The 13,831-nt window shown below is 42.4% G+C and overlaps 1 protein-coding gene across 1 annotated transcript in view; it reads right to left on the reverse strand.

The window, feature by feature from the left end:
* Positions 1 to 13,831, reverse strand: part of rigi (RNA sensor RIG-I) — an 82,697-nt gene that overhangs the window by 13,658 nt on the left and 55,208 nt on the right. The window contains exons 12-16 of the mRNA XM_072258146.1: positions 10,753 to 10,888; positions 9,720 to 9,868; positions 9,035 to 9,116; positions 3,813 to 3,986; positions 3,358 to 3,509 (exon numbers count right to left, since the gene is read on the reverse strand). Of these exons, the coding sequence (XP_072114247.1) occupies positions 3,358 to 3,509; positions 3,813 to 3,986; positions 9,035 to 9,116; positions 9,720 to 9,868; positions 10,753 to 10,888 (693 nt within the window). The remainder of the gene's footprint in view (positions 1 to 3,357; positions 3,510 to 3,812; positions 3,987 to 9,034; positions 9,117 to 9,719; positions 9,869 to 10,752; positions 10,889 to 13,831) is intronic.

Here is a 13,831-nt window from a genome sequence, read left to right on the forward strand (position 1 = left end):
ATGTGCTGTTATCACATCCTTGATAACTGACTCCAGCAGTTTCCCCACCACCGACGTTAGGCTAACCGGTCTATAATTCCCCGGTTTCTCTCTCCTTCCTTTTTTAAAAAGTGGAGTTACATTAGCCACCCTCCAATCCTCAGGAACTAGTCCAGAATCTAACGAGTTTTGAAAAATTATCACTAATGCATCCACTATTTCTTGGGCTACTTCCTTAAGCACTCTAGGATGCAGACCATCTGGCCCTGGGGATTTATCTGCCTTCAATCCCTTCAATTTACCTAACACCACTTCCCTACTAACATGTATTTCGCTCAGTTCCTCCATCTCACTGGACCCTCTGTCCCCTACTATTTCTGGAAGATTATTTATGTCCTCCTTAGTGAAGACAGAACCAAAGTAATTATTCAATTGGTCTGCCATGTCCTTGCTCCCCATAATCAATTCACCTGTTTCTGTCTGCAGGGGACCTACATTTGTCTTTACCAGTCTTTTCCTTTTTACATATCTATAAAAGCTTTTACAGTCCGTTTTTATGTTGCCTGCCAGTTTTCTCTCATAATCTTTTTTCCCCTTCCTAATTAAGCCCTTTGTCCTCCTCTGCTGAACTCTGAATTTCTCCCAGTCCTCAGGTGAGCCACTTTCTCTGGCTAATTTGTATGCTTCTTCTTTGGAATTGATACTATCCCTAATTTCTTTCGTCAGCCATGGGTGCACTACCTTCCTTGACTTATTCTTTTGCCAAACTGGGATGAACAATTGTTGTAGTTCCTCCATGCAACCTTTAAATGTTTGCCATTGCATATCCACCGTCAATCCTTTAAGTGTCATTTGCCAGTCTATCTTAGCTAATTCACATATCATACCTTCAAAGTTACCCCTCTTTAAGTTCAGAACCTTTGTTTCTGAATTAACTATGTCACTCTCCATCTTAATGAAGAATTCCACCATATTATGGTCACTCTTACCCAAGGGGCCTCTCATGACAAGATTGCTAATTAACCCTTCCTCATTGCTCAAAACCCAGTCCAGAATAGCCTGCTCTCTAGTTGGTTCCTCGACATGTTGGTTCAAAAAACCATCCCACACACATTCCAAGAAATCCTCTTCCTCAGCACCTTTACCAATTTGGTTCACCCAGTCTACATGTAGATTGAAGTCACCCATTATAACTGCTGTTCCTTTATTGCACACATTTCTAATTTCCTGTTTAATACCATCTCCGACCTCACTACTACTGCTAGGTGGCCTGTACACAACTCCCACCAGCGTCTTCTGCCCCTTAGTGTTACGCAGCTCTACCCATATCGATTCCACATCTTCCTGGCTTATTGCGTTAATCTCTTCTTTAACCAGCAACACCACCCCACCTCCCCTTCCTTCATGTCTATCCCTCCTGAATATTGAATATCCCTGAACGTTGAGCTCCCATCCCTGGTCACCCTGGAGCCATGTCTCTGTGATCCCAACTATTGGGGGGAGGGGCTACTACACAGGACTGAAAGAAGCTATAGAGGTTCGTAAATTTAGTTGGTACCATCTTGGGTACTAGCCTACAAAGTACCCAGGACATCTTCAAGGAGTGGTGTTGCAGAAAGGCAGGACATCCAGTGCCCAGAGCATGCCCTTTTCTCATTGTTACCATCAGGCAGGAGGTACAGAAGCCCGAAGGCACACACTCAGCGATTCAGAAACAGCTACTGTTTTTTACTGTTATTTCTGTTTTTGCATGATATTTAATCTATCCAATATACATATACTGTAATCTATTTATTTATTTGTTTTTTCTTCTATATTATGTATTGCATTGGACGGCTGCTGCAAAATTTCATGACACATGATGACAATAAACCTGATTCTGATACCAATCAAATACAATAGGTTGCAGGCTAACAGAATGGGCAATGTTTAATTAACTGTGGATACCAGGTCCTCCCACTGACTTTCTCCTTTTATCATTGCAATGGATCCATCTGCATTTTCTAGAAGATCTCCTTAATTGTCTGCCACTGCATCTAATCTAGATGATCCCATAACCCAAGTTTTTTTTAGTTGTTCAGCTTCCATGCCTTCCTAGTAATCCTTTAAGTTTAAAAATTCTCTCTTACTTTAACTACATATAAAATTCAATCACTGCTGCTTAGGGGTGCCTTCATGATTAACTTAATCATGCGTCAGTGTGCAGCACTAGGTCAACTGCGGCCCGATCACTGGCTCTATTCTGTGCTTTCCTAACAAATTATCCCAAGAATAGTCCAAACTGTTCATGTAGGCTACTTCTGCCCTTCTCATTTATGTCTTCTTCACACACAAAATAATGTAAATTGTAAAATCAAAGTTTTCAAAAAAGCTCTGAATAAGAAAACAAGTTTTGTAAAACAGAATGGGAAGATGATTTTGCATTCACTGTTCAAGGTGGTAGGTCTCTGGGCCTGAACTGCTAAACACATATACATGCAGTAAAGTAAATCTGGTGGAAAATTTTGTGTGATCCAGTTTGTGATAATGTTTATCTAAATATTTTTTCTGGATCAGCATTAAAGGGAACACTAAATAACCAGGTTATTTATATTTAAACAAAACAGAGGCGGTTAGGCCTCTGCCTCACGTCGTGTCCCGCTCTTCTGATGATGTTGGAAGATGTTATCTTGCTTCTGCATTTCTGCTGTTCTGTTTCCAGACTGCAGATTTTTTCAGACTTATGCTTTTATATTCTGTATTTTTTTCTGTTTTGCTGTGTGAGGGGAGGGGGCCGGGGTCAATGCTCTTGTCCCGCTTTGTGCAGTGGGGGAGGGGGGATTTGGGGGCTGATGATTCTTTTTTTGTTGGGAGAGTGTGTTTGATGTTTCTCCCTGAAAGACATTCATGTTCTTTCTTTGTTTTGTGGTTTTCTGGAGAAGATGAATCTCAGAGTTGTATATGTGATAACAAATGAATCTTTGAGGCTGATCTCTATGTTCAGTACGGGTGGGTGACAGAAGAGTCTGCAGGTGCTGTCATCTGGGACAAGAACCAAAACGCTAGAGGGACCCAGTGGATCAAATGTTTTTACGTATCGTTCGCACTGAATGTCCGTCAGTTGACAGAAAATTTGTTAAGTTATTGCATTTTCAAATCCATATGTAATAAAATGTCAGTGACTAATAAGACATATTTCAAGAAATTTGTGAGCAGTTTCTAGACTCGAGCCTCTGCCTAGCTCTTGCACTAAGTATGGGTTTAACACTTTCCCATAATATTATAACGTGGAATTTTAGAAATAAAATGCACTTATGAGTTTTGCAAATCACATTTTTCAAATTGCTGCTCGTGCCTCCCAGACTCCTGGAATTGATCAGCTCTAATTTTTATTATTACCTTTTTGATAAATGTTTTCTTGTCCCATTGTTGCAATTTCTTTATAGCTTCGTACATTATCTTCTCTTGTATAGCATTGATCCTTTCTTTTTCTATTTGTTCTTCCTTGCTGGTAATAAGAATGCACTTGCTGTCTTGTGCTCTTCCACGGCCTACGACAGTATCAACAGCTTGTATTTAAATTGTGTCTTTTACAGAACTACCACATAAAATTTATCACAAAGTGACGCGAGGCAATGAATCCCTAACACATCCACCTGTTGCACCTTAATGGGAAATAATTTAGGACCAACTCACTCCACTCAGTACATAGTGATGTCATTTATACTAATCGAGCTTCCTGGTTGCTAATTAATAGAGTTATCAATTAGTAACATCAGCACATCATTCTCACAGTAAATGTGTTAGGTTCCATAGGAATAATGGATCAGTTTATCAGCAGTCAGGGACGTTACCTCTTGTTTGGATCATTTTTATAACATTTCCAACATATTCGTACAGCAGCACAAGGTTGCATTGTGCAATGTCGATTCCTTCATCAGCAACAGATGTTGCCACAATGATGTTGCATCCTGTAAATTCATTTCTAAAGGAGGTCAGCACTCCTTTTTGTGAGGGGAGAGTCATTCCTGTAGGGGAAAAAAAGTTGCTAAAATGACTGGTCATCTACAATATTAGGTTAATAGAAGGTAACACCTTTACAACACAGTGTCTCCAGTAGAAAGCCTTCCTGCCCTCTACTCCATTCACTACAATCCCCACTATCTTTCGATACATCTCCAATTCTGGTCTCCTATTCAGCCCGTGTTTTAATTGGTCCACCCATTGGTATCTCTGCCTTCAGCCATCAAGGACACAAGTTCTTGGATTCTGTCCTTAAATCACTCCATTTCTTTGAATGGCATTGTCTGTTTTGAATAAACTTCGTTGCAACAATGCCTCCACTTCAAAAACACTTTGTATGTTGGCTGCAAATTGCTTTGGGACAAAGAAAGTCTGTGAAAGTCAGTGCAGAAATGCAACCCTTACCTTTATGACTTTCGTCCAACTAACCTCTCCTTGCGTAGCTGGTTGTCACTTGGTTTTATAAATATTCCACTGTTGGGCCATTTTACTTTATTACTCGTATCAGTACAAGTTCGCATTGTAAATACACTCATAGGTCTAGATTATATATGGATGATCAGAATTTTTCTGATTGAAAAGCTGTGCACGAGGGATAGCTATTCAGTGTGGTAGTGATATGAAACAATGAAAGGCTTCTCTTTCAGCATTTTAAATCCACTGCTAAGAACCGTTTCTATTTGGTATCAGAGCACGTAGAGTTGATTTCCTTGGCTAAGCCACCCAAGGCAATAAGAGAATTGTTATGACGTTGTAATGTGGAATGTGCTGCCTGGAAGATGTTGCTTTAATCATAACCTACCAATGAGACGGGTTGTTATATAAAGTAGAAACATTAGTCCAGTTAGTTCCTCTCCTCCTACTCTTCACCTAAAGCCACAGGAAATCCAGATGGACGGACTGACTTATCTCTCTATCAATTTATTTAGAGATACAGCACGAAACAGGCCTTTCCAGCCCAATGAGCTGCACCCCCCACCCGCAGCTACCCACCTATTTAACCCTAGCCTAATCACAGGACAATTTACAATGGTCAATTAACCTACTAACATATATGTCTTTGGACTCTGGGCGGAAACCCACAAGTTCACGGGGAGGACAAACAGTGCCGGAATTAAACTCTGATGCCCCCAGCTGTAATAGCATTGCGCCAACCACTATGCCACCATGGCGCCCCTAAATGATGGTGTTGTGGTTCAGATTCAAGTCTAATGGATAGGGTTCTGGCTGATGATTCAGAAATGAGAGTTCAAATCCCACTGCAGCTGGGGAATATTAAACTCAGTTAAGTAATCCTTTTTATCCTTTTACCACCCACTGGATCACTTGGTCTGGCACGTAATGTCAGGGTTGGTCTCCTTTCGGATTAACAGGGTTATGGCGTGAACGTTCCTGAAGAGCCAAAGTTGTTTTTCTCCTAAAACCCAATAAAGACCCCAACATTCCTAAAAATTACAGACCGATTTCCTTGCTCTGCACCCCCTATAAACTCTACAAGAGACTCATACTGAAAAGAATATCCCCCTTAGTTCAGGCCAGGCTGCTCTTGTTGCGGTCAAACCCTAAATTTAACCCAGTATATTGAGGATGGCTTTGAAATGCAACAAATTACAGGGGTAGTATTCGTTGACTTAACAGCAGCATACAACACTGTGAATCACAGAGGCCTTCTACTGAAATTATCCAAAATGTTAAAGAATGAAACCAGTCAAAGTAGTAAGAAGCCTCCCAGAAAATTGCAGATTTTATGTAGAAATGAATGGAATTAAGAGTAGATGGCGTCCACAAAAGAACGGACTACCACAGGGATCAGTCCTGGCACCTCTACTATTTAATGTTTACACAAACGACCAACCAACCTTTCCTAACACACGCAGGTTTATCTATGCAGACGACCTATGCATAGCAACACAAGCTAACTCCTTCCAAGAAGTTGAAATATGACTTACAGCAGTCCTCGAAGCAATGAAGCAGTATTATGAAAAATGGTCTCTGAACTGAAATCCATCAAAAACTCAAGTGTGTGCATTCCACCTGAGTAATCGAGAAGCAGCTCAGAAACTCAAGATCTTTTGGTGTGGGAAGGAGCTCGAACACCATCCGACTCAAATTCACCTGGGCGTGACACTGGATAGGACACTCTCATTTGCCACCCACTTCCAAAAACTCCAAGGGAAAGTTGGCTCTCGCAATTGTCTCTTGAAAAAATTGGCAGGCATGAAATGGGGAGCTAATGCTCACACACTTAGATCAACTGCCCTAGCACTCTGCTATGCACCTGCAGAATACTGTGCATCTGTGTGGGGCAGATCAGCCCATGTGAAGAAAATAGACCCGTTGCTTAACGAAGCCTGCTGAATAATCACGGGCACACTGTACCCCACACCCACAAACATCATTTACAGACTTGCAGCATTGCTCCCCCAGAGATCCGACAACACACTACAACAAAAATTGAAAAAAGGTAAACAGAACTCGGATCCACTGCACCCACTGCACCATCATGTGCCAGTTTCCAACCGCCTAAAATTGAGGAAAAGCTTTTCTACTGTGGAGGAACTACCGCACGGAACATCCCCCCAAACGTACAGGATTGATCTCTGGCAACAAACAGAAGCCAGAACCCCACCAAACAATACAGTGCAAGACCACAGAGAAATGTTACCAGACAGGGCACTGCTTGACAGACGGAAGTGGTTCACTCTCAACAGAGCGAGAGCGGGAGTTTGTAGGACGGGAGACAATATGGTGAAGTGGGGTTTAAAGACCAGCGAATCCTGTGAGTGTGGCGAAAGGATGCAGAACATTGAACACGTTCTGCGCAACTGCCCACTCTCACCTGATTTAGCTGACACTGGCCTGCTCAACATCAACCAAACAACACTAGAGTGGCTGGCTCTCCGGTGTGACAAGCTATGATGAGTTAAGTAATTCTGGAACGTAAGGTTAATCATGGTAACAATGAAACTGAGACATCGTACAAAAACCTCAAAGATGGAAATCTGCCGTCTTTGTCCTATCTGACCTCTGGTTATTGGCTTATTATCATGAGGAGCAGTGAAAAACTTGTCTTTCATATTGTTCATCAGATCAATGCAATACAACAATGCATTGAGGTAGTAGTAATCGAGAAGAAGCTCGGAAACTCAAGATCTTCTGGTGTGGGACAGAGCTCGAACACCATCCGACTCCAATTCACCTGGGCGTGACACTGGACAGGACGCTCTCATTTGCCACCCACGTCCAAAAACTCCAAGGGAAAGTTGGCTCTCGCAAATCTCTCTTGAAAACAATTAGCAGGCACGAAATGGGGAGCTAATGCTATTTAATAATAATAATATTAGAATACAAACTCATAAAACAAATCACACCTTACTATAAATACAAGCCTGATCCAGTCTTAGGGTCAGAATACCACAAATTATATTACGACCAATCCATTATTACAGATAGGACAATCCATAATAACCACCTTAATATAATATTACAAGATAAACAAGAAGAACAACTTATTTAATAGATATAGCCATACCAAACACACATAACTTACAAAAATTAATAAGTGAAAAACACCAGAAATATGCTGAATTAAAAGAGGAAGTAAAAAGACTTTGGAACATGAACAAGGCATACATTGTGCTGATAGTGATGTCAACAACTGGTGTCATCCCGAAGTCTCAATAGCATTAAATAATTAAGGCTACACAGTAATAACTATGTAAATCTCCAGAAAGCCACAACATTAAACACTACTAGAATAGTCTGAAAGCTCCTAGCAATTGAGAAATGAGTGTACTAGGCTATGCCCGTACCTCAGGTTTTACCAGCTTGAGTTGAGAAGAAATAATGAGTAACAACAACTTATTTATAGAGCACTCCTCATGCAAATGATGCAGTTCAAAGTGCTTTACAAGTTAAAACAACAAGAGTGCAGATTAAAGTGTTAGGGAAAAGTTAGAGTGCAGGAAGACAGTAAGGTGCAAGGTCACAGTGAGTAGATCATCTTATCGTAGCAGGGGACTGTTACATGGATGTTGAATGGTCCTTGAGCCTGGTGCTACATGCTTTCAGACTTTTGTATCTTTTCCTTGATACAAAGGTTAGGAAGAGAGTATGTCTGAGTTCATTATGTTGGCTGCCTTATTGAGGTAGCGCGAGGTACAGATCGGGTTAGTGGAGGGGAAGCTAATTTCTGTGATTGGCCAAACAGTGTCGACAACTCTCTGAAGTTTCTTGCGGTAATGGACTGAGTAGTTGCCTCACCAGGCTATGATGCATCTGGATAGAAAGTTTTCCATGATGCATCAGCAAAAATTGGTCAGGGTCAAAGGGGAGATGCCAAGTTTCTTTAGCCTCCTGAGGAAGTAGAGGCACTGGTGGGTCTTTGTGGTCCTGGCGTCATTGTGGCTGGGCCAGGACAGGCTGCCGGTGGTGTTCAGTCCCAGGAAATGGATCCTCAGCTCAGGAACTGTTGATGTCAACAGGAACAAGTGCACCAGCCCACAATGACCATCTCTTTTGTTCTGCTGATATTGAGGGAAAGGTTATTGTCATGACACCCGCACTTCAACATCATTATTTCAGACAGAACCCACTATGGTGGTATCATCTGAAAACTTGTAGATGGAATTAGACAGAATCTGGTCACCCAGTCACACGTGCACTGAGAACAGAGTAAGGGGCTGAGGATGCAGAGCCACCAATCTGTTTGACTCAAATCATTCCTTAGTTCAGGACATTTAAAGAAAGTTAATGAAAAATACAATGCTTCTCAAGTGATTGTACAAATACCATTTAAAAGTTACCATGAAATACCACACAACCTTATTAGATCACAATAACCACTGCCATTGTGTGACCTGTGGTTCTCTATCAAATGATCAAATCTGTCACCACTGGCTACCCAGCCTCTCATGGTGGGAACAGTTTCTTTCCTCAATGTATGGAAACCACTCAAATTTAAATCCTCAAGTTTAAAATTCAATATCCTTGCACTGAGTGCAAAAATTTATCAGCATTACAGATCTAATAATTAAACAAATGGTGCAATTACCTGTGTTCTTTGATCGTCCCAACAACATTTCAGGTTTTAAGAATGACAGTGCCGCAGTTTCTTTTAACCAATTTATGAACGCCTGCATATAAAGAGGAATAAAATTCACAGAGAGCAGACCTTTCGCCTAGCGATATCATGCCGACCCTTTAACCTACACAGAGACCAATCAAACTCTTCCCTCCCATGCAGCCCTTGATTTTTCAGTTAACAAAAATGCCTCAAAAATGTAACTAACCTCCCCAAATCAAAAAGGCTGACTTTCTTGTTCTGCCTGCTTCCATGCAAGATTAATTTGAACGTTAATATTGAAAAAAAGTTTACTTTCTCCAACAAACATAATAGCCACTCAGGCTTACTCTTCTGTTCAATTAAGTCATCTTGCTCTGAATTTTTTTAGGGATTGGACACTTTAATACTGGATTTCTTTAAAAAAATGATCAAATCATTCTTTGGGAACAATTAACACACACAAAACAGATTCTCTCTTCTTTGGGAACAATTGATGGCTTTGGAGAGGACACAAAAGACATTTTTCAGAATGATTCCATGGATTAGAGATTACAGTTTACATGACTAGACTGGAGAATTTAGAGTCATCCCCCCTGTACACTGTTTAAAATTAATGCTGGCTCCGATGCAATACATGAAATAAAACTGTTTCGAACAGCTGAAGGGAGCCTACCTCAGCAAGAGCTCTGGTTCTGACGAACATGATGGTTTTGGATTTTGGGTTTCTCTGATACTCCTCACACAGAATCCTCCTCACTTCACCCAATTTGGGATTTTCATTCGCTGGGTCAGCTTCAATTCTCTTTAGCTCCTGTTTCTTTGCTGAGGACAAAAATGAGAAAATTGCTTAATGCAGTGCATAAAGATCAATAAATAATATTAACTCTTATAATGCTAAACACTCTCACATCCCACAGTACAAAACCTGCTCCTGATTAAGATTTTCCCTAAGATTTGAAAAATAGAAATTTTGCTCATCAATGAAAACTGGGTTTGGTAAAATATGATTCATTTAATCACTTTGATGAAACACACTTTTATTAATAATGGTAGGGCTAGAGTCAGAAGGACAAATGAAGCAAAATGTTTAAGATGCAGCATTCAGTCCAAGAAGGTTTGTGCCCTGTCCCCCACACCCTCCCCGGATCTAAGATCAGGTCTGACAGTGCCCAATCTCCTTGTAATCTGAAAGCCTCAATCAACTATGTGGTCTTCTCTGTGTAAGACCTACTCAAAGTGCCCCCTTTCACAGTTGTTTTCAAAGACAGCTGCTCTTGTGGAGAGACGGCTAATAGCTAACAAGGGCTTAGGCTGATGCATCCTGGTAGCCCGAGGCTGTCTCCCTCAAGCCCTGGGGCAATTCACCCACGGTGCTACAACTTCCCACTCTCTTGTTGAACTGGCATACAATGCATATTGGTGTACAGGCTGCATGGCTGTGAGAAAGCAGAGGCAGGCCCTCAGGATGGCCATCTCAAGCCAACGTCACAATTTTAAATTAGCAGCAATCCAATGAGAGTTAATTATTCAGTTATATATATTGCTATATTTTGTCAGATGTTTTATACCAATTCATAAATTACCTTCTTTACATTCCAAATTTCAAATTAAATCAATAAATATTGCTTAAAACTTTTTTGACAAATCAGATTTCAAAGAAGCAACAAAATCTATGGTGCCTGATTAAAGAACAATAAATCTTTTACCTTCAAATAAAGCAGTAAGTGCCTGCTCTGTCTTATCATATCTGCCTTCTTTCACGTTAGTGAAGAAACGATCCAGGTAGTTTACTGCATCTTTGGTGTGTGCATCGTCATTGATAATCAGAGCATCGTTGTATTTCTAAGGGTGAGAATAGAGTATGGTTAAAGGAGGGTCTATCATCAGCGACCTCTGCCACCCAGGTCAGGCCCACATCTCACTGATACCTCCTGGCAGGAGGTGCAGAAGCCTGAAGTCCCACACTTCCAGCTTCAAGAAGCTGCTTTCCTCCCTCAGTCCAAAGTCATACCGGTCAGTAGGTTAACTGGTCGTTGTAAATTGTCCTGTGATTAGGTCAGGATTAAATCGGGGGATTGCGGGGTGGTGTGGTTCGAAGGGCTGGAAGGGATTATTCCACCCTGTATCTCAATAAATAAATAAATAACCATCAGATTTGTGATAAATAAATAAATAAACATCAGATAAGTGTGAAGTGGTTCATTTTGATAGGTCAAATATGATGGCAGAATATGGTATTAATAGTAACGCTCTTGGCAGTGTGGAGGATCAGAGGGACCTTGGGGTCCGAGTCCATAGGACGCTCAAAGTAGCTGCATAGGTTGACTCTGTGGTTAAGCAGGCATATGGTGTTTTGGCCTTTGGGAGCCGAGAGGTAATGTTGCAGCTATACAGGACCCTGGTCAGACCCCTCTTGGAGTACTGTGCTCAGTTCTGGTCGTCTCACTACAGGAAGGATGTGGAAACCATAGAAAGGGTGCAGAGGAGATTTACAAGGATGTTGCCTGGATTGGGGAGCATGCCTTATGAAAACAGGTTGAGTGAACTTGGCCTTTTCTCCTTGGAGTGACAGAGGATGAAAGGTGACCTGATAGAGATGTATAAGATGATGAGAGGCATTGATCGTGTGGATATTCAGAGGCTTTTTCCCAGGGCTGAAATGGTTGCCACAAGAGGACACAGGTTTAAGGTGCTGGGGAGTAGGTACAGAGGAGATGTCAGGGGTAAGTTTTTTTTACTCAGAGAGTGGTGAGTGCGTGGAATGGGCTGCCAGCAACGGTGGTGGAAGCAGATACGATAGGGTCTTTTAAGAGACTTTTGGATAGGTACATGGAGCTTAAAAAAATAGGGGGCTATGGGTAAGCCTAGTAATTTCTAAGGTAGGGACATGTTCGGCACAGCTTTGTGGGCCGAAGGGCCTGTATTGTGCTGTAGGTTTTCTATGTTTCTATGTTTCAGATTCTTGCACATGTGACAAGAATACACGTAGATTAAGATGTAGCTGTCCTGGGCTGGCACCAGTGGAATCAGCAGTTGGTCTGCCACCTGTCTTCAGGAGAGAGAGAGATAAGGAAAACAATGGAGCAGCATTTGGAGATGTTAATGAAGGGGAAGGAGAGCTGTCAAGATCAGCTCCCCCTTTGAACCCTGAACTGTTTGAAGTGATGGACAGGCGATACCCCAGCAGGGGGATAAAAAGGGACAGGTTCGCTAAGGCGACCCACACACGACACCCGAGGTAACAAGACCCTGGAAGCGGTGCGTCTCTCACAAGTCGGTGGGAAGTACCGGGCTATAAACGCACAGGGTGGAAAGGCACGATCGGCAGGAACCTGGTGTGTGCCCACCCTTGCCTGGGTGCCAGGTTCAGCGCAGGGAAACGATCGTATCTGGAAACGGAGGGGTCACGGTCGGTGACCTCAGATGACATCACAAAGGACTCGCCTGAAAGCTGACTGCGAAGGTCTGTGTGGAAGCTGTGTTGAATATTCATTCGTTTTTGCTCTCTCTCTCCTTCCCCCACACTGTCCATCTCCCACGGCAGCGATTACTGCAAACTGAACTGAACTAAATTGAACTGAACTTTGTGTCACTTTGAAACTGGTCATTTACCCCTAGATGACAATAGAGCTTGATTGATCCTGTTATCTGAATTCTGTGCACATGTATGTTTATCATTGCTGAACTGTTGCATTCATTATCCTTTTGATTAGAGTACTGTGTTGTTTGTTTCTTTAATAAAACTTTCTTAGTTCTAGTAATCCAGACTCCAACTGAGTGATCCATTTCTGCTGGTTTGGCAACCCAGTTACGGGGTACGTAACATAAGTGGGGGCTCGTCCAGGATTTTGAACGCTAAATTTGGGACGGAGTAAATTGATTGGGTCAAAATTCCCGAAAGAAAAAGACAAACAGCAGAAATGGAGGCTGAGGAAATTATAAAGGCGCCGACCTTGGAGGCATTAGAGGATGCCAGGAAATCGGAATTGGTAGCTGTGGCCAAACGGTTGAATCTTGCTAAGGGGAAGTCGACAATGAGGAGAGAGGAGGTACACAGAGCTATCGTAGAGCACTATGTATCTAAAGGTGTGTTTCCCCAAGGCGAGCTGGAGGTGGTGTCTATTGAAAAACCTGCCGGAGACGCGGTACAGGTGCAGCTTGCAAAACTGAGACTCAAGCACGAGTTCCAGGTACGGCAGTTAGAACACGAAGAGAAGCAGTTAGAAAGGCGGGAGAAAGAGAGAGTTAGAAAGGCAGGAGAGAGAGAGAGAGACAGCTGGAGCGAGAGGAGAAACAGAGGGAAAGGGAATTCGAGCTGGAGAAGTTAAAGATAAGGGCAGAGCAGGGGCCCGTGCCGAACCAAGGTGGAGGGTTCCGGGCAACCCAGGAGGTTAGGCTGGTTCCCCCATTTGACAATACCGACGTGGATCGGTACTTTCTCCATTTCGAAAAAGTTGCTACAAGTCAGGACTGGCCGAGGGATAAGTGGGTTGTTTTGCTTCAGAGTGTACTGAAAGGGAAAGCCCAAGAAGCTTACTCAGCTTTGTCCACGGAAGATGCCCAGAGGTATGAGGTGGTGAAAGAGGCCATCCTCAGGATTTATGAGTTGGTCTCGGAGGCATACCGGCAGAGGTTCCGGAATGCGAGGAAGCAGTGGGACCACACGTATTTAGAGTTTGCCCGTGAGATGCAGACATATTGTGAGCGTTGGTGCGCCTCGAAGGGGGTAGAGGGGGATTATGACAGACTGCTACAGCTGATCCTGATTGAGCAGTTTAAAGGTTG

This window comes from Mobula birostris, chromosome 5 (genome assembly GCF_030028105.1).
Source record: "Mobula birostris isolate sMobBir1 chromosome 5, sMobBir1.hap1, whole genome shotgun sequence".
NCBI classification, from domain to species: Eukaryota; Metazoa; Chordata; class Chondrichthyes; order Myliobatiformes; family Myliobatidae; genus Mobula; species Mobula birostris.